The sequence below is a fragment of the Balaenoptera borealis genome (assembly GCF_965194805.1).
Source record: "Balaenoptera borealis genome assembly, chromosome: 4".
Lineage (NCBI taxonomy): Eukaryota > Metazoa > Chordata > Mammalia > Artiodactyla > Balaenopteridae > Balaenoptera > Balaenoptera borealis.
Window position 1 is genome coordinate 119031635 of NC_138861.1, and position 23981 is coordinate 119055615.

At 44.7% G+C, this 23981-nt stretch overlaps 1 protein-coding gene across 2 annotated transcripts in view; it reads left to right on the forward strand.

Annotated features, from left to right (window-relative positions):
* Positions 1-2719: 2719 nt before the first annotated feature.
* The window catches only part of HADH (hydroxyacyl-CoA dehydrogenase), a 48563-nt gene continuing 27301 nt past the window's right edge, over positions 2720-23981 (forward strand). The window contains exon 1 of one of the 2 annotated variants that reach the window (XM_082389145.1): positions 2720-2983. In XM_082389145.1, coding sequence (XP_082245271.1) covers positions 2852-2983 — 132 coding nt within the window. In that variant the 5' untranslated portion in view covers positions 2720-2851. The remainder of the gene's footprint in view (positions 2984-23981) is intronic. The other variant, XM_082389146.1, reaches the window with a different exon arrangement.

Genomic DNA, 23981 nt, shown 5'->3' on the forward strand with positions numbered 1-23981 from the left:
TAAAGTCTTCAGGTGTAAATATTGGGACTCACTGTGTGAAACTTACAGTTCTGGGGCTTATTGGTAGGAATGTCTAGATACATTTATCTGCTTAACCTTAATGATAACCTTAGTAGGACAGTTAAAGCTCCAAATCTAGACATGTATGTTTACTGGAGACCACTCCCCAATTTTTTTTTTCCCTCTAGCAACAGCAGCACTTTCTAAAGAGTATGAAATTATGAAAGGAATGGGAGCCTTGAGGTCAGAATGGATTCAAATCTGAGCTTGGTCAGTTATTGGGTGAGTTACATTTAATAAATGACTTAATCGCTCAGAGCCTCAGTTTCTTCACCTTTAGAGGAAGATAGCAGTGGTAACCTTAGGGTTGCTATGAAGAGAAGCGAAACAGCATAGTGGCCAAGAACATGAGCCCTGAAAACAGACTGTCCTGAGTTTGAATTCTGCCTATGCTATTCATTAGCTGTGTGACCTTGGCTAAGTTTCTGAACTTCTCTGGGTCTCAGTTTCCTTACCTGTAAAAAAGGGTTTCCTTTGCTGTTTTTGAGTTGGTCAGTGACCAGTGTCATGCTTCCCAGTGCACCACTCCTTCTGCAGAGAGAAACAAAGCACCTTCCCAAGAACAGGGTGAAGGTGCAAGTCGGGGACCACAGAAATTGTTACTGGGTGCCTGAAAGTTCAAGGCCATACTTGGGAAAAGACTTACAGTTCTGGCAAAAGAAGAATGATTCTATTGTAACTGTCATCTGATCAGGACTGGGCAGGAATAGAGGCCAGGGTGGCCTTCCTGGTTCAGAAGAGTGTAAATGAGAGTTAGACTCTCAGTATGAAACAGCTGGAAAGGTACCTGTCCAGCCCTTTTTTTTTTTTTTTTTTAACATCTTTATTGGAGTATAATTGCTTTACAATAGTGTGTTAGTTTCTGCTTTATAACAAAGTGAATCAGCTATATATATACATACATCCCCATATCTCCTCCCTCTTGCGTCTCCCTCCCACCCTCCCTATCCCCACCCCTCTAGGTGGACACAAAGCACGGAGCAGATCTCCCTGTGTTATGCGGCTGCTTCCCACTAGCTATCTGTTTTACATTTGGTAGTGTATATATGTCCATGCCACTCTCTCACTTTGTCCCAGCTTACCCTTCCCAGCCCTTTCTTTTGAAAGACAAGGACCCTGGAGCCCAGGGAGGTTGTCTGCAGACCATCATACTGCACACCAGTGACTGAGACAGGACTCCTGACTCTCACTCCAGTGCTCCTTTCTTCACATCACACCTTTACATAATACAGATGGCCGCAGATCTGAGAGCTGCTAAAAAATACTGCAGTGGTTATTCTTTCTTTTCTGAGGAAAACAAATCAGAGATCTGAAAACATACGAAATACTCAGGCGTTATGTTTTACATTACACACATTAAAAAAATACATATTGTGATGACACTATAATCAGAATACGTTTGGCCTTGCATTAAACACAACTTTTAAATGAGAATGAGAAGTTAAAATCCACGGAAAGAATCATCTGTGCATCTTCCTAATCTACTATCCTAGCTTCACCTCTAACAATACCTAATTCCTCACCCTTTTCCTGTGGCAATATTTTTTTACGTTTCTACCTTGCATGTGCTGCTTCCTGTGCCTAGAAGCCTCTTTTCTTCATAAATTAACTCATTTGTTCAAGTTACTAGGTTCTCCGTGTAATCTTCCTATTCCAATTCTAGTCCTATTGGTTTTTGCATTTGCTACATTCTAGCACTTAATGGACTTTAATTATTTGGATGTGACAGTGTCTTCAGCCAGTAACGATCTCCTTAGAAACGTCCCAAGCCTTAAAGAGTGCTCAACACCAGCACTTCTCCCACACTTTTACAGAATTTGAAACAAAAATGAGATCTAAGCAAAGTAATGGTGAACACGGGATTCACTATGTAAGTTACTTGCAATAGGAGGCGGACTTTGGATGGTGAGTCTGTGGGTCCTTATTACATATTTTAAAATAAATTAATAAAAATTCTATATTACCAAGGTACTAAGTAAGTAACTAGAAATTATTTACACGAGGGAGAAGATTGGCCTTTCTATTATTACCGGTTACTCCACAAAGGTTCCTCTTTGACTTTAAATTGTCCACACGTTCCCTGCATTAATAAACATGTAAAGTCGAAATGGGCAATTAAAGGTTAAAACTCTGTTTCCCTTAGTGGGCCTGATTTTTGCATTAGAACCCACGGGTCACTATAGACATTTGCTTTGGGTGTGAGCAGTTTGTTTCCTTCCGTTTTTAGCAGGAACAATATGCACCGGGTTAAAATAATCCCTAGACTTGGTTTTTGGTGACACGAACGGAAGGTGCTCATTTTGGGCTCCCTCATCGCCACAGCCAAATAACACGTATTTACTCGGCGCCGAGTTATGCACAAGGATCAAAAGCGAGGAGTTAACAAGGCAACACCATGGACTTCCCCTTACAAGGGGCCCGTGGCTTTTGCGAGGAAAGGCTTGCACTGGATCCGGTACCGGAGCGCTAACCGCTCATCCGCACACGACCGGCTGCGGCGACGACCTGAGTCTACCGGCTCTGCAGAGGGCTGCGGCCCGCCCCAGTCCACGTGGGCTTGGACGCCGCGCTCGGACGTTCGAACGCCGTCCCTGCGGCCTCCGCCAATGGGGAAAGCGGGCCTCGAGGCTCCGCCCCGCCGTCGAAGACGTCACGGCGTCGCCCATGGCGCGCGGGCGGCGGGGCTCCTGGGTTTCCGCCCACAGACGTCTGCTCGCTGCTCTGTCTGTGTCGCGTGCGGGTGTCTTCTCTGCCAGGTCTTGTCGCTGTCGCCGCCTTCGCCGTCTGCACCATGGCTTTCGTAACCAGGCAGTTCGTGCGTTCCATGTCCTCCTCGTCCACCGCCGCGGCCTCAGCGAAGAAAATCCTCGTCAAGCACGTGACGGTCATCGGCGGCGGGCTGATGGGCGCCGGCATCGCCCAGGTGGGCAGTCCTCGGGCAGCGCTCCCCGCTCGCTTTGCTGCCCGCCCTGACAGGAAAGCGCTGGCGGGCCGCGACCCGGCGGGGGTTGTCCGGCCCGGAGGCCAGCGTTCACGCGAGCCCCGGGGAATTTCCACCCCGACCCTCCCCCGTGTAGTTGAAATGTCTGGGCCTGTTAGTCTGCAGTCCCCCGAAGACCTAGTGTTCTTGGGCCGAGCCTCAGTTTCCGGGGGTTGGCTTCCAGAGACCCGCACTGCGATCAGTTTTAATTGTATTAGTTTTTTATAATTCTGCAGTCGTTGTCAGAGCAGTTCTCTGCTTTCTAAATGGTCTTCTCTCCTCTCCCAGTGTTTGCTTGCGGAGTTACAAAGAATAATAGTAGTCAGCACTTTTGTAGCATTTGGTAACGTTACCTAATCGGCGCTTGTGAGGCCCTGGGACTCCACGCTAGTGCTGCGCCAGAAGTCTTTGACCTAGTGCCCTCTGGCGCTGGGTAGAGTAGGAGGGGGAGGCAGAGCGGTTGAGGGCTCTGAAGGAGTTGCTAATCTCAGTGTGCATTTTCAGGACTCTGCCCGGTTCCAACTAAGCTGTGATTCAGGGTCAGTTGTGCAGCTATTTCCTAGGTCCTGTGATCCTTGTGTTTTTACTGATTGAGTTTTAGCGGTTACATTCCAGCTCGTATTGGGGAACCGTGATTTTCATAGCCTAGCTGATTATATTCTTAGCATGTCGGCCCTTTGTTACTGGTACTGTTGGACGGGGGAGGCATTTATCAAAGTTTTCTTAGGGGAGAACTCAAGTTCAGTGGCTGTGATCATGAAGGAATTTAATTTTTGTGGTGTCTGTTTCCAGGCAAGTCCATGCTTCTATGCTTACTTTGTAGAAAAATCTTTTCTTTATTATATATCTTAAAACTTCCCAGACTGCAAGGTTTTTTTTTGCAACATATTAATTTGATTGCATTTTCTTCTAAAATCTGTATTTCATTGATGTTTTATCCTTCTGACTCCCATTTCTTCTCAGATCATGTTTTTGGACATATATTGCCCTTTTTATTGTGTACATGCCCTGGCTGCTGGGTTATGGTGTCCCCATAATCTTTATTATGCGTGAGATGGGAGGAGTAAGTCCCTTTAACATGAAAGTTTATTCTACTACGTGATACTTAAAGTTTAGGTTGAGTGCATTTGGATCTCCCTGCTCCACCCAAATCTCCCTATGCTGTGAGAATGAGATTTGTTGTGGGCAGGGTATAAAATAATGTATTTGTTTAAAAACATCTAAACAACATCTTAGCGACAAGATATTAGGGCCTTAAGCCCCCAATAACAATATAGGAAATGGGTCCAGAAACTATTGTTGATGGTCCCTTGAAGAAATCAGTGGAAAAGGATTAGAAACTAAGTAGAAAGCATCACTTCAGCTTTTGTACAAATTCCGGTTGCTCAGTTCTTGGAGTACTGTATCCACTACTGGCCAAAAAAGTGTTATGTTGCACAAAAAGTCACATACGTAACACCTAAAATTATCGGTATGGTGTTGGAGCTTTCATCTGAGAAAGGAGGGAGGAGATTGGCAATGATGGGACTTGTGGATCAAATCCTTGAGTAGTTGGACCAGGGCGGCGTGCCTTTTGAAACCTAAGGGGTAAAAAAGAAAGCTATTTATCCCACACATTGGAAATATAATGGAATTGTCATTCAAGAATGACAATTTGATAAGGACCAAAGATTTAAATAGTGGACAATCCTAGGGAACAGTAGTTCTGTCCTTACATAACAAGGTTTAAAAGAGCCTCAGTCACTGTAGGTGACAGCTTTAATCCTGTGGAGGGGAACCGCACTTTCCTGCATTATATCTCTGTTTGCCACTTTCAGCCAGTTGGTTGGTTTCGGCCGTTTAGCTGATCCATTTTTGCACTCTATCCTGCAGCATGCTGTTCGAGGCAGTATTGCCTCATTCTTCATGCTCCTCGACCTACAGCTTTTGTCACAGGGTAAATCTGTTTTGCTTATTTAGTGCCACAGCTATTAGTTGGTGTGGTTTGACTGTAGATTGGATCCAGTTCACTGTGGGGAATTGGGATGGTCTATGCTGGCTCTGTGCTAACATGGAAAAGTTACTTCTGTGCCTTGCTTTACTAATCTCTGAGGTAGGACTAGCCTCCTAGGAGTATGGAGAGGATTGAATGAAGTAGCACACGTCAAGCACTTAGCGCAGTGGCATCTAGTAAGAGCTCACAGAATGTTAGCTGCCTTCAGGGTTATGACCATCATGGTGTTACCCTTGTCCTTTTGTCATTGTCCCCTCGTGCCACGCCCATCTCTGATCCTTGCTGCTCTGGTAGGCCTGTAATGTTAAGATGGAGAGCACTGGTTGTGATTCTGTTCCGTCTTGCTTAGTCTTGAAGGCAAATGCCAGTTGTTGACTGCAGTTTGTTCAGGGACCTCTGAAAAGAGGAAAGGCACTTTTTATCCTCCTCAGTAAAGCCTTAAAAACATAAGCACAAACTAACATCTGAGTTTATGCTACGAATTCACATTTAGCTTCACTCTCCAGAACTCTTTCTGAGGTAGTTTTTTTTTTTAATTAAAAAAAATAATTTTTGGCGGCACCAGGTCTTAGTTGTGGCAGGCGGGCTCCTTAGTTGTGGCTCGTGGGCTCCTTAGTTGTGGTACATGTGCTCCTTAGTTGCAGCCAGTAGGTTCCTTAGTTGCAGCTCATGGGCTCCTTAGTTGTGGCATGCATGTGGGATCTAGTTCCCTGACCAGGGATCAGACCCGCGTCCCCTGTGTTGGAAGGCGGATTCTTAACCACTGCACCACCAGGGAAGTCCCATGAAGTAGTTTTAATTTTAATCAAGGTGTAGTTCTGTTTACATTTTTAATTTTTTAAAAAAATTTATCATTTTTGCCATATGTTCCAGTTCATGCTGAGTAGGATAAAAAAAAACAAACAACTGAGTAGATTTTGTGGGAGCCTGACACATTTCTCAAGCAATTAAGCAATTTAAGACGAGTGAGGTCTGTGTTTAATTGTACATAGTTGATCAGAGCACAGGCCATTTGTATATTTGTATTCTCTAAGAGTATCTACTTCGCCTGTCATTACTTTTGCTTGTTTTAAATTAAAAACAAAAAAACAAAAACTGTGGGTTAATATTTAAGTAAGGTTAACTTGTTTTGTGTGTTTGCCCATTATTCTGACTTGGGTCTGGTTGCCAGTTTATCTTCAGCTGGATACTTAGGCTAGCAAAGAAGCTTCCAGCAGTAATTGACCCTTCAGTGGGGGACAGGTTGCTTTTTGCTTTGTAAAGGGAAAAAAAGAAGAAAGTTATTAGCTGTGCATGTCTTCAATTTATAGAATGAGTCAAAGCTTTGCTTCTTGCATAGCCTTTTTTTCATATGAGGAGCCCAGAGAGCTTATAGCTTTTGTTAATTTACTAGTGAGAAACCAGTGGGCTTTCTGGGAATGGCATTTTAGGGGCTGGATTTCTTGCCTCTCTGGTACAACCTTCCTTTTAGTGCACTACACTTCTTTGAGGAAGTGAGAGTTTGCATCTTGAAGGAGATTGGAGCTGAGTTCACATCCAAAGCTTTTTTTTTGTTCCTCTTAAAGAGCAAAAAGTGCACATTTTTCTGGGGAGAGCTCCTTAGGCTATTAAAACAAGGGGAGAGGTATTCTAAACTACTACAAGTACACGTTTCCCTGACATTTGTAGTACTCTGCGATGCTTGATGAGGACTCAAGTGGATTGGAAGTCTTCTCCCCAGCCTCTGCATTTGTTTGCCCATCTCCTTTTTCCTGCCCCCAACTCTGAACTTTCTGATGCTGAGTAGAAGAATGATCAGAGTTGCTTTGTGTTGTTCAGCTTTATTCTTTTCTGTCGCTACAGTGAGTATGCCTCTGTTGACGTTTGTTTGAAAACAGTGCAGTGGCCTAGGAGAAGTTTTAGGAGCACAGGAGGCTGGCACAGTCACCTGGCTGTAAGCTCTCATTTTGACTCAAAGTTCTTTATGGAGGGAATAGTTGTTTTTTGTTTTGTTTTGTTTTGTTTCTTTTATTTTTGGCTGCGTTGGGTCTTCATTGCTGCGTGCAGGCTTTCTCTAGTTGCGGCACGCAGGCTTTCTCTAGTTGCGGCGAGCAGGGGCTTCTCTTGTTGACGAGCATAGGCTCTAGGTGTCTGGGCTTCAGTAGTTGTGGCTCGCGGACTCTAGAGCTCAGGCTCAGTAGTTATGGTGCACGAGTTTAGTTGCTCCACAGCATGTGGGATCTTCAGGGACCAGGGGTTGAACCTGTGTCCCCTGCATTGGCAGGCGGATTCTTAACCACTGCGCCACAAGGGAAGTCCCATGTAGGGAACAGTTTTTTTTTTTTTTTTTTTTTTTTTTTTGGCTGTGTTGGGTCTCCGTTTCTGTGCGAGGGCTTTCTCTAGTTGTGGCAAGCGGGGGCCACTCTTTATCGCAATGGGCGGGCCTCTCACTGTCGTGGTCTCTCTTGTTGCGGAGCACAGGCTCCAGACGCGCAGGCTCAGTAGTCGTGGCTCACGGGCCTAGGTGCTCCGCAGCATGTGGGATCTTCCCAGACCAGGGCTCGAACCTGTGTCCCCTGCCTTAGCAGGCAGATTCTCAACCACTGCGCCACCAGGGAAGCCCGAGGGAATAGTTGTATTCCCAGGTGTTAACTTTGTCCTCAAGGGTATGGGGTGTGTGTTTGTCATGAAGTTCTTGCCTCATTTACTGTGTTGTTGCTCATTACTGGGCTGTTCTCTGATATCCATGATGTACTGGGACAGTAAAATCAGCTTCTGTCAGCATGTTAGTCTTTGGACTTGGGGTGTGGCTGGAGATACTGTAGAAGAGGTAGGGCTGACAGGCAGAAAAATGAATGCCGTAGAATATGTTTGGATATTGTAGAGCAGAAATGGTACCTCAGTCAGGTTTTGGGTTTTCTCTGCCGTGTCCTAGATCCACCTCACTGTTATCTGCCCCTTTCTTGAGTTTCTCATTTCCTTTCCTCCTCCTTCTCTCTTCTCCCCATATCTGCCTTAGGCACATACCTCACTGCCTAGCTCTCCTGGGACCACAGGAAGATAATGCTGCTGCTTTCTGTTCTATATCTCCCTCTAGGTTATGCTGACTGTGTGATAGTTTCCGCTCAGTGGTGGTCTAATGCTTGGAAGTGAGCAGGCTGTAAGGTGCCTGCTGGAGTTTGGATCCCAGCCCTTCCTCTCCTGGCTGTGGGAATCTTGGGCGAGTCTCTTAACCCCTCTCTGCTTCTTCCCTTATCTACGAATAATGATACTTGTCTCAGTGTTCTGAGAGTTCTATGAGCTAAGTGCTTAGACTGTACTAGTGTTTTCAATGGTAACTGTTCAGTAAATGTTAGCTGCTGTTATGTAGATCCATCAGGTCTAATCTGGTGATGACTTCTCTTATTTTAGATTCTCTTAACTGTCTTTGAAGATATGATAGGGAGCTCTGGAGAGTTCAAACAATTCTAAAGATTTTAAGACTAATTGTGTGGGCTGTTGAGAGAGATAATCTTAGTGCTTTGTTCACTTGTATTTGGGTATTACAGTAAGTTCATAGTCATAAAGCATTTGCAACAGAGCCTGGCACTTAAAAAACACTCTACAGATGTGACATTTTTTTCTGTTCCAAGTACTTTAATGTCTCTGTCATTTCATATGACCATTATGATATTCATCCCTGCAGAGATGGCACTTGGGGTTAAGGGTCAGAGGCAGAGCAGGGGCTGGAACTCGGGTCTCTCAACTACTGCTCTGCTTGCTGGAGATCCCTGTGGCTGCAGTGACCACAGTTCTACCTGCACCTTTGGCCTCTGCTGTCTTGTGGGGAGAAGTATGGCTTCCATGGGCAGGGGGATTTTTTGTGGGTATCTGGAATCAACAGTTATCAGCTTGACCTCTCTTCAGCTCTAGATTCAAAGTTAGAGTCACCTGCTGGTCATCTCCATCCTCTGCTACTATCTTTCTGCCCATAATAGACTCAAATTCACGTGACTTCTTTGTTCTCTCCAGCTTTCCCAAAGAGTTTCCTCCCTCTGTGATTGCCATTGTTGATCTTCTAGCCACTTCATGCACTCCAAAGACAGGGTTGCTGTCAGAGCGTCCACCATACTGCAGAGGCTCTGAGGCTTTCCTCCGAGGAGAGCTGTTTCCCCTGTTCTTTGCTTTGTCATTCCTAGACCAGGCATTGATACCTGAATTGTTGAGGAAACATCTTAATTGGTTCATTTCAGCAGAATCTAATAGGAAAGAAACACTCATCCTAATACCCATTGCCATATTAATCTTCTGAGAGAGCAGTTTGGAATTGCAGCTCTCTCTTCTACTCAGAAAGTGTGCATCCTGGCAACGTCTTTCAGAGATTCTTAAATATAACTAAGAGTTGGTTGATGCCACTGACATGTCCAGTTATCCCATCTCCTTTCCAGAATTTGTGGGAGATGGGAGTGGAGGGTCCAGGGAGAGAATTTATTTTCTCTACATTACCAAACCCAGATGCTTACTGAATTTAAAAAAAAAATTGTGTATTTAACAGGCTCACTTAAAAATGGAGGCATATTTCCTTGGCTTTTTAGAAATGCTATTTAAAATATAAAAATCTAAGTTAAAAAAAGAGGCCAGCCAATGAACTTAACTGTTTTAAGTACAAACCAGCTATCTGTGGTGGTGGTCGAAAGCCTCAACGGAATGCCTTTTTCTGATTGTTGAAGTTTGTGAAGACAGCTTGTGTTGATGGCAGAGTTCACAGCATTGCACAATCAGAGACAATCATAAATCCAGACTTGCCAGCTGTGAGAGATGCAACTGATTTATGACTTTTTTCCTCCCTGGATCAAATCATGAGAACCCAAGGGCAGGCCTGGATGCAAAGGCACAGCAGCCTCCGGGGCGCAGCAGCCTCATGGGGTGCAGCGACTCCGTGTACTTATTCTGGGCCAAATACTTACTCTGGGGATCGAGAAGTCAGAATTTGCGTTTGGCAGATGGTACATACAACTTTGCCGTTTCTCGGAGAGAATGTAATGTTGATGAAGTGCAGCCCTCCTGTAGTATAGGGGCACGTGGAACATCTCACTGGACCAGTTGATGTAATTCTCACAAATTCTCCACTCAAATTATACTTCAGAGAAGGGGCTTCAAAGCTGGTGGTATGTTTGCAAAAATAGAGAAATCCAGCAAACTTCTGCCTGGCATGTTTCCTTGGCCCTGTGGCTGGAGTACTCAGGGGCTTTGACAAGTGTGCTGTTCACTGGACCTATTTTTACAGCTCTGAGCACCCTTGTCCAAAAAATATTTCTTTCTGGCTAAGCCTACTCTCCACCAGGGCTAGAGAAGTCATAGAGCTGAGGACATAGCCTTCAAATAAATTTTTTTCCATTGCAGACTGCTTGTCCTCAAGGTCTTACAGTGTAGGTCACTGTCACATAAAACAGGAGTTCTCAGTGGGTTCATTCAGATTATTGGCACTCAGATTAAAGTGCCAGGGAGAGTCCTCCTTAGTTATTGAAAAAATAACATTTTTTTCTGTCTATGGGAGGAGGGAAAAAGACCTCTTTATTTTTGTGATCCACTCTTCCACTACCATCTCCTCAGAAAGCTGGGGATAATTTATCACTGAATAATTTGAGAAGAATGAGTGTGATTGATTTCCTTGCCTCCAAGACACCTGAAGTTCTTTTCTAAGTAAGAGAAAATTCAATAATGTAATTTAAAAAATCAAATCAGGTGTGAATCATCAATATCACTCTTATCAACAAACAATGCTGATAAGCTGGTACAAACCACCCCAAAACTTTAGACTTAAGGTTACAAAGCAACACTATAAATCAGTAGGTTTCATGCCTTGACCAGGGGTCATTGTGATGCAGGAACTTTAGCAAAACAACTCAGGCTAATTCTAGACCTGCTGGAATTAACCCTCACAGCACTGTTGCTGTGAACAGTCATGGTCCTGTCTTTTGACATACATGTGTGCACATATCTCTTGGGTGAAATTACAATTTCAATTTCAATTACAGTCTTGCTAGATTACGAGATATGAATATATTCGACTTCAGTGGATAATGCCAAACGTTTTTCTAAAGTGGTTATACCAGTTTACAGTTCTGCCTTCAGGGTATGAAGATTCTCTTTGCTCTATAGGATTATATTGTTGTTCCTTTAAAGTTTAGTCATTCTGGTGGGTGTAGTGACATTTCATTGTATTTTTATTAGAATTTCCCCGCTTACAATACTAGTGAGGTAAACCCCTTTTTACGTGTTTATTGGCCATATAGATATATTCTTGTGTAATATGCTGTTAAATTTCATTCCTGTTTAGCTCTCATGTTGTCCTTTTTTTCCCTAATTGATTTGTAGGAAATGTTTATAGATTCTGATTATGAATTCTTATATTCATATTTCAAATATCTTCAGTTCCCTGCATTGATTTTTAATTTTCTTTGTGGTTACCTTGAGACTTAACATACAGCAACTTGTACAGTCTATTTTAATTTAATAACGATTTAAGTTTGATCCCATTCTAAAGCTCAACATTAATACCCTCCCCGCCATTTAATGTTTTTGATGTCTCATTTTACACCTTTTTATCTTGTATATCCCTTGACTAATTATAATCAGTTATTTTTACGACTTTTGTCTTTTAACATTCATGCTAGCTTTATAAATGATTAATCTACTTTTACTATATATTTACCTTTCCAGTGAGATTTATTCTTTCATATGTGTTTTTGTTACTAATTAGTGCCCTTTGTTTTCAGCTTAAAGCCCCTTTAACATTTCTTGTAAGGCTGGTTTAGTAGTGATGAACTCTTTCACTCTGAGCAGTAACTTTGCCAGGTAGAGTATTCTTGGTTGGAAGTTTTTTTCTTTCAGCACTCTGAATGTATTGTGTCACTCCCTTCTGACCTCCAGAGTTTCTGCTGTTGGTCTTACTGGGGGTTCCCTTGTGTGTAGCAAGTTGTTTTTCTCTTGATGCTTTTAATATTTTCTCCTTGTCTTTTTTTTTTTTTTTTTATTTAACACCTATTTATTCTCTAGTTCTGCCCGCATGGAGACACCCTCCTTGAAAAGGTGTTAAATCCTTCGTTCACTTTAGCACCTTGTGCTGAAAACACGTGTTCCAAGGTTTCAGCTATGAGATCCACATTCTTAAAGCATTAATCCTTAAACCTCATCTAGATTTCTCCCCTTGGTTGGGGGGAGATGACCCAAACACAGCGAAGAACAGCTCAGGACTGTGGGCTCTGCTTGCCCAGAAGACTTTGCAGCTCCCCTGACCACCCGGCTGGAGCCAGGATTAGGACACTGAGATGAGGGGCACCTGCTGGGCTGCCACCACTGCCACCGGCCCCCTAACTCCTGTCCTCTTCACTGGCTTGCTGTCACCTCTAGTTTCCCTGGAGTCTGGGGATTCCAGACGGTCTCTGCTCACACTTCTGTATCACGCCTGCTGCCTCAGAACTGCTGATTCACACTGGGGGGAACAGCACACACAACTGCTTTTCAACACACCAATGTTCCACACAAAAGTTATTTGATAAGCCTGCAGGTTCTTTTTCATCAGAGGACATTCCCAAGGCCATGACTTCCCCGGCTCCCCACTGCCCTTGCCGGCAGACTGGATGTGTGTGGCCGCCATGCTGTGAGTCGGGCACACCCCCCCCGGCTCCACTCCGCCGCACTTTCCTGCGGAACTGAGGGCGGTGCCCTGGTCTCATCAGCAGGATCTGTCCTGAAGCCAGTCCTAGAGTGACAAGAGCCACACCTGCAGGTCTGTTCCACTGACCAGCCGCACAGGACCGAGCTGGGCCCACGGACCTGAGAAATGGAATCCAATCTATGAATCCCTCCCAAACTATATTTTCTGTAGCAGGGTTTGTCAGCCTTGGCCCTATCAGCATTTGGGACCCTGTAGCTTTACTGTGGAGCCGTCCTGGGCACCACAGGACATGTAGCCACAGCCCTGGCCCCCACCAACTAGATGCCAGCAGCACCGCTACCCCTTTCCTGCCCTGTGCGTTGCCATGTGCCCTGGGAGGGGGACAAACTGCCCCTAGTCAAGAGCCACTGACCTACAGGTTTTGTTCAGCCCTCCAACTTAAACATTTCGGGAAATAGCAAAATGCACTCTCCACCTGCAAGGAGACCAGGACGCCCCTGGTTTGGATGATCATTTTATAGGGTTACATTTGGCCCATCGAGGGGCTCCACACAGGGGCCCGACTTCTGCTTCATCAACAGGACAAATGCCAGGAGCGAACCTCTGGCCTTCCTTCCAGGGTGACACGTCTCAAGGTCCTCAGAGCACGAGTGCTTGTGGACCAGGTGGCTCTGGGCCCCCCTCGTCCCCGCCTAGGACCCTGCCCTGAACAGGGCCTTGATACCAGCTCAGCGGCCCTCAGCCAGGGATGCATGTCACACTTGCCCAAGGATTCCTAAAAAGTCCTCACCAGACAGACCAACAGAACAATCGTTTCCAGTAAGGAGACCCTCTCCTGGTCAATCCCATTGTGCCCAAAGCTTGCCATGTGGTCGTACACATATCTCATTTAATTCTCACAACAAGCCTTATTTTATAAAGAAAAAGAATATCAAAGTGTTCAAGGGCCTGTGCACAGCTCCCACTGCAAGTGCATGTGGAAACAAGGTGCTTCCTCACGCAGCTTTTGGTGATGTCCGGCTACAAACCATCCTAAGCGCCCACTGTTCTGAGCACTGAGCGTAGAAGTAGCCGCTTCCTTTCTGCCCCAGCGTCACAGGTGCAGCAGGGCAGCTGCACCCGTGGTGCCCGCAAGTCCGGCATCTGCAGGGCAGCTCTCCTTGTCTTTCACTTTCGACATTTAATTATAATGTGTCTTGGTGTGGGTCTCTTGGGTTCTTCTTATTTGAAACTCTTTGGGCTTACTGGATCTGGATGTCTGTTTCTTTCCCCAGGTTAGGGAATTTTTCTGCCATTATTTCTTCGAATAAGTTTTCTGCTCCTTTCTCCCTCTCTTCTTCTAGAACACAGTAAGTAACGTGAATGTTAGTATACTTGATGTTGTACAATGTCTCTTAAGCTATCTTTACTTTTTTTCATTCTTTTTTCTTTCTGCTGCTCTGATTGGTTGAGTTTTATGCTTTGTCTTCTAGTTGACTGATTCTTACTTCTGCTTCATCTAGTCTGCTGTTTAACCTCTATAGCTTTTTTTTTTCAGTTCAGTTATTGTATTCTTTAGCTCTGTGACTTCTGTTTGGTACTTTCTTTATTTTCCATGTCTTTGTCGAAGTTCTCCCTGTGTTCATCTATTCTCCTACTCAATTTGGTGAACATCTTTATGACCACTACTTTGAACTCTATCAGTTAACATTACTTATCTCTGCTTTGTTATGTTTTTTTCCTGAGGTTTTATCTTGTTCTTTCATTTGGAACCTATTCCTCTTGTTTCTTCAGTTTGCTTGACTCTAAACGGTAGATGAAGCAGTCACCTCTCCCAGCCCTGAAGGAGTGACCTCATGTAGAAGGTGAACCCTGTTGTTCATCCCTGCCTCAGCTCCTGGTTGTCTCAAACCTCTATGCTTATCCAAGTACCCTGTTGTGTTTTTAGCAGCTCTTAGTAGTTGAGGATGTGCCAGGTCCTGTTAATGTCCCAAAGGGAAGAATCTCAGCATCTAGATTCAGGCCACCTGGAAGCCAGGCCCTCAGGCATCAGCTTTTAAAAGTAATTAGGTACATACAGTCCTGTGGAACCTTAGGCATAAGCCCCTCTGGCCACAAGGGCCAGGTGATCTGGAAGTGTTCTCTGAGTGGCAGCCACAGAAATTAGGGCACCAGATGAGTGTATAAGCTCTTTTCTGGTGGCCCTTTAAGAACTCTTTCTCTGTAGGTTACAGTCCTGTGGGAACCACGAACATGAACCCCACTGACCACCAGAGCCAGGCGATGTAGAGGTGTCCCCTGGCAGCAGTAGCAAAAATCCGGGTGCCAGACGGGTATGAGCTCCTTTCTGGGTGACACCAATTATTACCGTCCTGTGGGGCCAGGAATGCAAACTCACCTATAGCCTCCAGAGGCAGGCGGTCAAGAGGCACTGCTTAGTAGCAACCACAAAAATCGGGGCACCAGACACGGGCAAAAGCTTCCCACCAGAAGACACTGGTGCTCTGGAGAATGGCACAGGGAGAGCGCAGAGATGGTGCCTACCGGTCTCCGTACCTGGAGAGTGTTACAGCCGGCTTCTAGATGTGTGTGTGAAATTAGATGCCTGCCCTTTAGGCTGACACTTTAATATAAGCAGGTCAGCTTCCTTTATTTTAAGTCTGGTGTGATCAGCTGCCTCTGAGCGTTGCCCTGGAGTGTGTGAACCTGAGCGTGTGAGCCCTTTAAGAGTGGCTTCTCAGATTGCTAGAGTCTTGTGAGTCTTGGGACATGAGCCTTGTTGGTTTTCAAAGCCAGAAGTTTTGGAGAGTCATCCCAAGTGTATGACCCAAAAGTTGGGATGCCTGATGTGGGTGCAAGCCCCTTGCTCTTCAGGGAGAAGCTGCAGGTTCCAAGGTCCCTCCCTGCATGGGGTTTATGATGAGATTGTATCCCAGCCTCTCCTACCCACCTTGTGGTTTTCTTGTCTTTTGCCTGATGTGTAGTCATCACTCAGCCCCTCTTTAGATTTTTTTAAAGAGGAAATTGTTCCATATGTAGCTGTAGACTCAGTGTGTCTATGGGAGGACGTGAGTTCAGGATCTTCCTACTGTACTGCCTTGAACTGGAACTCCAGTATAGTTATTTTCACATTATGAGGGGAGGCCCTAAGCAACCCTATGAAGAGAGCCTTGGACCTTCAGGAGACCTAATCTCATCCTGGCTTTTCCCACCAGATGTATTTGTTCAGTCAGCATTTCCTGAGGGCCCACCCCAGCCAGACAGGGTCTATTCAGCCGACAAAGATAGAATGACGTTTAGTCAGAATCCAGGAGTAGGGGAGACAGCACTTAAACGGATGATCATCACACGACGTGGTGGGTGGAGTGGTAAGGGTATGCAGGGGTATTACTGGAACACGGAGACACCTTGCCTGGGACGAAGAGGATCCTGGGGTGGGGATGCTTAGTATCTGGAAGTGATACTCAGGCTTAGTTAATGAGGGGAAGCTGGGGAGAAGGCATGGGCAGTACAAAGTCCTGGAGGTGAGAGGCAGTAGCAGATGTGGGCAACTACGAGCCTTGTGGTGGTATTAGAGTCTCAGGCGACGGTGAACAGCGTGTCTGGAGAGGAGGTGGATCCCTTTCCTGGAGGGCCTTGCATGCCATGTGTAAGAACTTTTTTTTTTTTTTTCCTCCCTTTTCTTCTTTAAATATTTATTTATTTATTTATGGCTCTGTTGGGTCTTCGTTTCTGTGCGAGGGCTTTCTCCAGTTGCGGCAGGTGGGGGCCACTCCTCATCGCGGTGCGCGGGCCCCTCACCATCGCGGCCCCTCCCGCCGCGAAGCACAGGCTCCAGACGCGCAGGCCCAGCAACCGTGGCTCACGGGCCCAGTCGCTCTGCGGCATGTGGGCTCTTCCCAGACCAGGACTCGAACCCGTGTTGTCCCCTGCATCGGCAGGCAGATTCTCAACCACTGCGCCACCAGGGAAGCCCCCGTGTGTAAGAACTTTTATTCTGTGGTCATGGGAGCCACTGAAAAGTTTAATGGAGTTAGTAATGTAGACAGAAATGCCTTTTACAGAATTATATTTTGGATAGAACACTTTAGTGCCTGTATGTGATCTTAGGCGAATAATTTTTTTTGCTTTAGTTAATGTTTCTTTTCTCAGTAAAGTGAAGGTGTTGTGTTGGATTAAAGGTTTTGTGTGTTTCTGGTAAAAAATACATAAAGTAAGACAGCATTTTGACCATTTAAAAATGTACAGTTCAGTGGCATTTAAGTGCATGCCTGTTAAGTAATAACGCCCCATCTCCCCCTCCCCCAGCCCCCAGCAGCCATTGCTTTATTTTCGGTCTCTGAATTTGACTGTTCTAGATACTACTTACAGGAGGAATCATACAGTATTTGTCCTTTTGTGACTACCTCATTTCACCTAAAAATCTTAAAGGTTCATTTGTGTTGTAGCATGTGTCAGAATTTCTTTTCTTCATAAGGAATAATATTGCATTGGAATGTTTTTAATGGCATCACATTCCATTGCATGTCCACACTACATTGCGTTTGTCCGTTCCTCCATTGATGGGCACTTGGGCTGCTTCCACCTTTCGGTTATTGTGAATAATGCTGCTATGAACATGGTCTACAACTGTGTTACGGTTGTAACTGTGTTACAGTCTTGCTTCAGTTCTTTTGGGTATATACCCAGAAGTGGAATTGCTGGATAATATGGTAATTATTTTTAATTTTTTGAGGAACTGCCATACCATATTCTACAGTGGCTGTACTGTTTTACCCGTCAGCAGTGTGCAAGGGTTCCAATTTCTCCATATCCTTGCTAACACTTATTTTATGGGTTTTGTTTTTGTTTTTGTTTTTTTAATAATAGCCATCCTAACATGTGACTAGATCAGAGGTTTTTACACTATGCTCTGATAGACTTTAGGGTTAGGAGTTCAGTGAATCTCCTTGGTGGTCCCCAAAACCCCTCTTCCCTGACCCATGCTTTATGTATTGTTCTTCTGTATACATTCTTATGAGGAAGGATTTCATGGCTAAAAAGTGTGAAAGCCACCACACTGATCGTCCTGCTCTAAAAACAGAAGATCTTGATCATCTGTAGCTAATAAAGCTGAACAGTAAATACTTTTGCCAATCTCTGACCTTGCAGTAGTTGAGAAATTAAGGTGCCTCACTTTCTCTCTACTATGATAGAGAAGAAACATACGTTGAAGAGAAACCTATGTCACATGTCTGTGGTCATCCTTGACCTGGCTCACGCACGTGTCCCTCACAGGATGGACGGACACATCCTGTCCGTCAAAGGGGCTGTGTGTGTCTTTGCCCACAGCCCCTTTCATAAATGGTACAGGACACATTGACATGCTGGAGGAAATGAAACATAAATCCAGTTTTGAAATTACAGAGGTGGTCATATTACACGGTGGTTGCCCTCCAGTTCCCCTTTTGCCTGGCATCTCCACCAGTGCCAGAAAACGATTGGACTGCTCACAAAATAACAGGCATTTTTGTGGCATTTTTTTCACTTGGTAATTGACTAAAGGCTCCAGTTATTAACTCTTTTTTTTTCTTCCTATCCTTTTCAAACTAAGAGTGTGATTTTTCATAATTCTAAAATAACCTGGTTTGTAAAATTTGTTATAGTTTCTAGTAGCAAAACCAGTCATGATTTCTTGAGAACTTATTCCTAAGATAATTTACAAAGTGATGCTTTTAAAAAATGGAGCTATTATTCATGCCTTCTTTTCATGAATATTGTGTCCCTTTGTGCCAGGCATTGGGGCGGGTGAAGGTGACAGTGGTTGCTGCTCTTGAATTGCTTGCTGTCCAGAGGAGGAAGTACAAGTATGAACAGTTAATTGTCATAAAGGCACAGATCGCCTGCTTATCATGTCTGGGATGTCACCTGACACAGATGAAAGTTTTAGTGGTTTAAATACCTTAAGATATGATATTACATATAAGATATATCTTCTTAGAGTGAGGGAAAAGGAACATTAAAAAAGTACATGTTAAAAAAAGGCATATGTATACATTGCACCACATGTATGTATATGAAATTTATATTTACTGGAAATTTCGGTTGGATTGCAGTTAAGAGTGTGCCAGAACTACCCTATGTTGGGATTTGTGGTAACAGCTACTTCAGATTCTGAAGAAGTGGATGATACGGCAGCCCTTTTGAAAAGGTCTTTAGGTATTATTTTGAGTTCATCATCAAGAGTTGGTGTTGGTCAGCTTTTTCATGTCTAATTTATCTTTCACATCTGGAATTTCTCCTACATACTCATTGGTTTATGACCTTTATTCTGAAATTTGTAAGATTTTTACAACATGAAATCGTTTATGACCATTTGTTTTTGATTTCTCTGTTGTATTCACATCCTGGGGTTCTGGCTACCGTTACATAACTGAGTGGCCATTGGTAGCTGGTGGCTCTCACCAGCTCTGCACTCTATTTTCTTTCTGTATTTGGAGTCCTGCAGGAAAGACCTGCTGTATCTGGAAATCAGTAGAGGCACAAAGGAGTGACCACCTCTGCTAGAGGTTGGGAGAGCTTTCACTAAAGGAGAGAGGGCCTCTCTTGGATCATGAAGGGTGAGTTAGAGTCCCCCAGGCAACAGTGAGGGAGAGGTGCTTTCTGGTGGAGGGAACCTAAGGGCAGGGTCGTGGAGCTGTGAAGCAGCGTGAGGGAGAAGTGTCTGGCCGGAGGAGAGCACGGGCTCAGGTCACTGCGCTCTAGGCACCTGGTATTGAGCAGTTATTTATTGGACAACCACCGTGTGCAAGTGATGAGTGCTAGGGGACACAGGGACCAGATCAGTGTCTGCTATCAAGGGATTCAGATCTAAGAGCAGACAGAGATCGTTAGACAAAGATCCACATGACACAGCTGACTTTGGTATGAAGCAGCATAATAACAGCAGTAAAAGTCTAGGTCTAAGGTTTCAAAACAGAGGAACGAAGACATTCATTTGGAAAAAGCCTTCATGGAGAGGATAGCTTTTGAAATGGGCCTTGAATAGTGGATATAATTTCTTTGGATGTAATTAAGGGTTGAGGTTAAGAAAAAAGTGTTGTCCAGCAAATTGTGACCCTCAGGATAGTGGTAGTATTAATGAAGGTCAAGGAGAATTGGTTTTTAGGGTCAAGGTGTTGACTGTAGCTTAGGACAGAATATGCTGGTTTCATACATAGCTGCAATTATGCAAATGATTAAGATTCCAGAAAGAAAGGATATAAAGACAGAGAAAAAGAATAGTGGCAGCAGAACCTTGAAGGATACCTTTGTTTAAAGGCTGAGAAGATGGAGAGAATTAATATGGCTAAAAGGAACAGATAGGAAATACAGATAAGAAATTGGAGAGTTTCAAAAAGGATGGTTTAACTGGCAGTGTAGGGCTGTGGAAAAGTAGAATATGGAGCCAAAGAACAGGCATTGGCTTTAGCACTTAGAAGACCATTGATAAGTTATCTGTACATTCATACCACAGTAGTGGTGGAGGAAGCCTCATCGCTAGGGTTTAGGAATTGCATGGCTCAGGGGGAAAGTGAGAGTGCAAAGTGTAGTAACGAAAGTGACATCTAACAAGCATTGCGCACCTTCTTTGTGCTTGGCATTGGTCTATACATTTTAAACGCTTTAACTTCTTTAATTTTCACAACAATCTTATGAAATGGGCACTGTTGTTTTCCTTATACAGATCAGGAAATCATAGATAAAGAGGCTGTATAACTTGTCCAAAGTTATGCAGTAAGTGGCTAAGCCAGGGTTTAAACCTAGGAAGTCCAGTTCTAGAACTCGTGCTCCACATACCACTGTGCCCCCCCAGTAATTGAAAGATTTCTGTGGTGAAGCGAAGGCCAGCTTCAGGTGGCTAAGGAAGCTTGTGGGTGTCCCCCCTGCTTTTTAAACATTCTTTTTATTTTTTTAAATTAATTAATTAATTTATTTGGTTGTGTTGGGTCTTCATTGCTGCACATGGGCTTTCTCTAGTTGCATTGAGCGGGGGCTACTCTTCGTTGCGGTGCTCAGGTTTCTCATTGCAGTGGTTTCTCTTGTTGCGGAGCTCCGGCTTTAGGCACGTGGGCTTCAGTAGTTGTGGCACATGGGCTCAGTAGTTGTGGCTCGCGGGCTCTAGAGTACAGGCTCAGTAGTTGTGGTGCACGGGCTTAGTTGCTCCGCGGCATGTGGGATCTTCCCGGACCAGGGATCGAACCCGTGTCCCCTGCATTGGCAGGCAGATTCCTAACCACTGCGCCACCAGGGAAGTCCCTAAACATTCTTTTTAAATGAAGAGAGATCCTAGCCTGTTTGTAAAAATGGAAGGACACAGAAGAGAAAATCTGAAAATGAAAACCAAAAAGGGAACAAGTCGTGAGATCAGATGATGTAATTTTAAAAGCAAAATAAAGTAATTTACCTTTGGAGTCTGTACCTGGATCCAGCATTAGGCCTTGGACCCTTGCAGAAGAAGGAAGGGGGCTGCCTAGAGTAAAATCGTTAAGCTGTTGTGATATGCTAGGCACAGTGCCTAGTGTATATGAACTCTTTTAATCCTCTCAACAGCTCTGCTGCTCATTTTTATGGGTAAGGAGACAGCCTCTGGAGGTTAAGGAACTTTTCTCTCTCACAATTGGCAGACGGGCTCCGGAGTGTGGCCCTTGCCCAGTCTCAGACTGTTCCTGTCAGATCCAGCCATGCCTTTCGGGGTCAGGAGCAGCCAGCACGTGAGCTCTGGATACAGGCGGCCCTAGCGTCAAAGCCCCATCACATCCAGACTTTGCTTACTGTTACAGTGCCTCCCCCAAAGGCTGTTGTGCAGACCAAACGGGGTAATTTATGAGCAGTGAAACCTCTCTGAGAGCAGGGGATTTGTTTTGTTCCTCACCTTGTCCCGGGGCCTGGAGCAGCCGCGACACGGTGTTGAGCCACCAGGAGGCAGTAGTAGTAAAGGGAACGCACGTGGAGCTGTGCCCAGCACGGGACTCTAAATGGTGCTTGCCCTCCACCCCAGGGGAGTGCGGGTGTTGGCGCGGGGGAGCAGAAGTGCTCACCTCTGAGAGGCCAAAGTTCTCGTCTGTGACCTCTGGTCATTTGGTGGAAAGCATTTCCTAATAATCTGCATTTTTTGATCCAAACTATTTGACGGCTTCCCCGCTGTCCAGATTGTTTGTATACCCCAGTACAGTTATTTGGCTTCCAAGAAAAACACAGCACTTCTTGTTCTGTTTTTTCTGGTTTTTGCCTTCAAACCCACGTGTAGCTGAAGCCATGAATGAAGATCTGACTGCTGGCCATGCTTAAGGTTGCATCAGCGTATTGAGCCAGTCTGGGATGAGAGTCATGCAGCTTTCAGGTTGGACATGGATTGCATGGGGGCAAGGGATAGGCTGTCTGCATCCTGACTCTATCCCGGTGGTAGCCCGTCTAGACACACAGCAGTAGGAGAGGAATATCAGCCCTACTTGGAGTAGATGAATAGAATCAAAGAACACTGGACTCATCCTGTGGAAATGTTATCAGGCGTCTAATACATACCAGGCAGTGGGCTAGATGTAGTTTGATCATTTACTTATTCAACAAATATACATTGAGTGCCCACCATGGACCAGGCACTGGGGTTTGCAAAGATGAATAGGACAGGAAGTTGCCCTCAAGATACCGCCAACCTTGTGTCTCTTGGGTATGTCTGCAAGAAATGATTGCAAGGAACTTGAGCATTAGGTTGGGTTACTCTCTGAAAGTGGGTAGGATGAAAATAACTGCTTTCTTTGAAATCAGTTGAAGTTGTGCTGTAACGGTAGTTTACTGCTATGCAACCAAGAGCTGCACCATGAGATGGAAAATATTTCAAGAATCCACTTTGGGGTTTTTTTTTTTTTTTTTTTTTTTTGGCTGTGCCTCGCAGCTTGCGGGATCTTAGTTCCCTGACCAGGGATTGAACCCAGGCTACGGCAGTGAAAGTGTCAAGTCCTAACCACTGGACAGCCAGGGAACTCCCCACGAACCATATCCACTTTGGGTTTAAACCAGAATGTCCTTCTCTAACTATATTTGTGGAATGACTCTACCATAAGATTTCCTTTGTATTTTCTTAAAGCTTTATGAGTTAACCAAGGTAAGAAAAGCTGAAGTAGAAATTGTTTAAAGGGATAACCATTTAGAGTATACAATTGTTGCTTTCTTACTACACCAGAAATACCAGTTTAGGCATTTTGGAGAGCCCAAAATTGTAGAAAATTCTCCAGTCAGTTGAGGTAGGGAAAAAAATTGAGCTAAGTTTCTACAAGAGCAGCCTCTTTGAGACCATTGAGGCACGTGGGGCTGAGGGAAGTTTTGCAGAGTGAGGATGTGATCAGGGACACCGGGAAGATCTGTCTTCTTTCTCTCTGAGGTTCGGTCCCTCCTTGCACATCCTGTATCTTCTGGTTGAGATGAGAAAGTAAACAGAAGTTTTACACCCTCAGTAACTTTGACATGGGTCATTTGACACGTGCACTTTGCTCTTCTGGAACATTGCCTAGAGAGCCTTAATAGCTGGTTTTGGCTGGTGTCTACATACTGTATCATCTCTAGTGTGCTCATTTAGACGCCAGGATGAGCAAGGCAGTGACTGAATTGCCCAGTGTCTCCTTATGGCCTGGGCGGGGGATTGGTGGGGGGAGTGTGGGTGGGCAGCTGTAGGTGTTTATCAGAGGACTTTGGATAGGAGTGGAAAGTCAGCATTTAGGCTGAAAATGCTTTTTGGCCAGGATTTTTCCCAATTGAATTTTAGTGTTTTTGTAAGTCTCTCTTGGTTCACTTGAATTTTTGAGGGTTGCTTCCTCTCTAGGTTTGGTTCTGCTTGCAATTTAAAAAAAGTAATCATAAGGTTAGCGTTATGGCTTATCTGCCACATAACCAGAAATGCCCTGTGACTGTCACAAACACGATGATGATAACTCTGAAAGAGGCTTGCTGGAGAGATGGCGTGACACCACCTCCTTCACTTACTCTGCTCCACCTCTTTAAGGTTAATACCTTGTTCCTTGGGAAGGTGGCTCATTCCAGGTGTGCTCTTCTTACCCAGCTTTCCGAGATCTGTTGCCTGACAGAATTCTTCACCATGTGGTTTTTATTTTCTTTGACATCCCACATATGGAGCTTTGTATTGTTGAGTGGTTTTTTTTTCCTTCATGTTTTCTCAGTGGGATTATAAAGTTTTGAAGCAGAAAGACACTGCCTTCGCTGTCTGTCTTTTTTTTTTTTTGACCGCCAGCTGAAGCTTCCGGGGTGTTAGTTCCCCGACCAGGGATCAAACCAGTGTCCCCTGCAGTGGAAGCGCG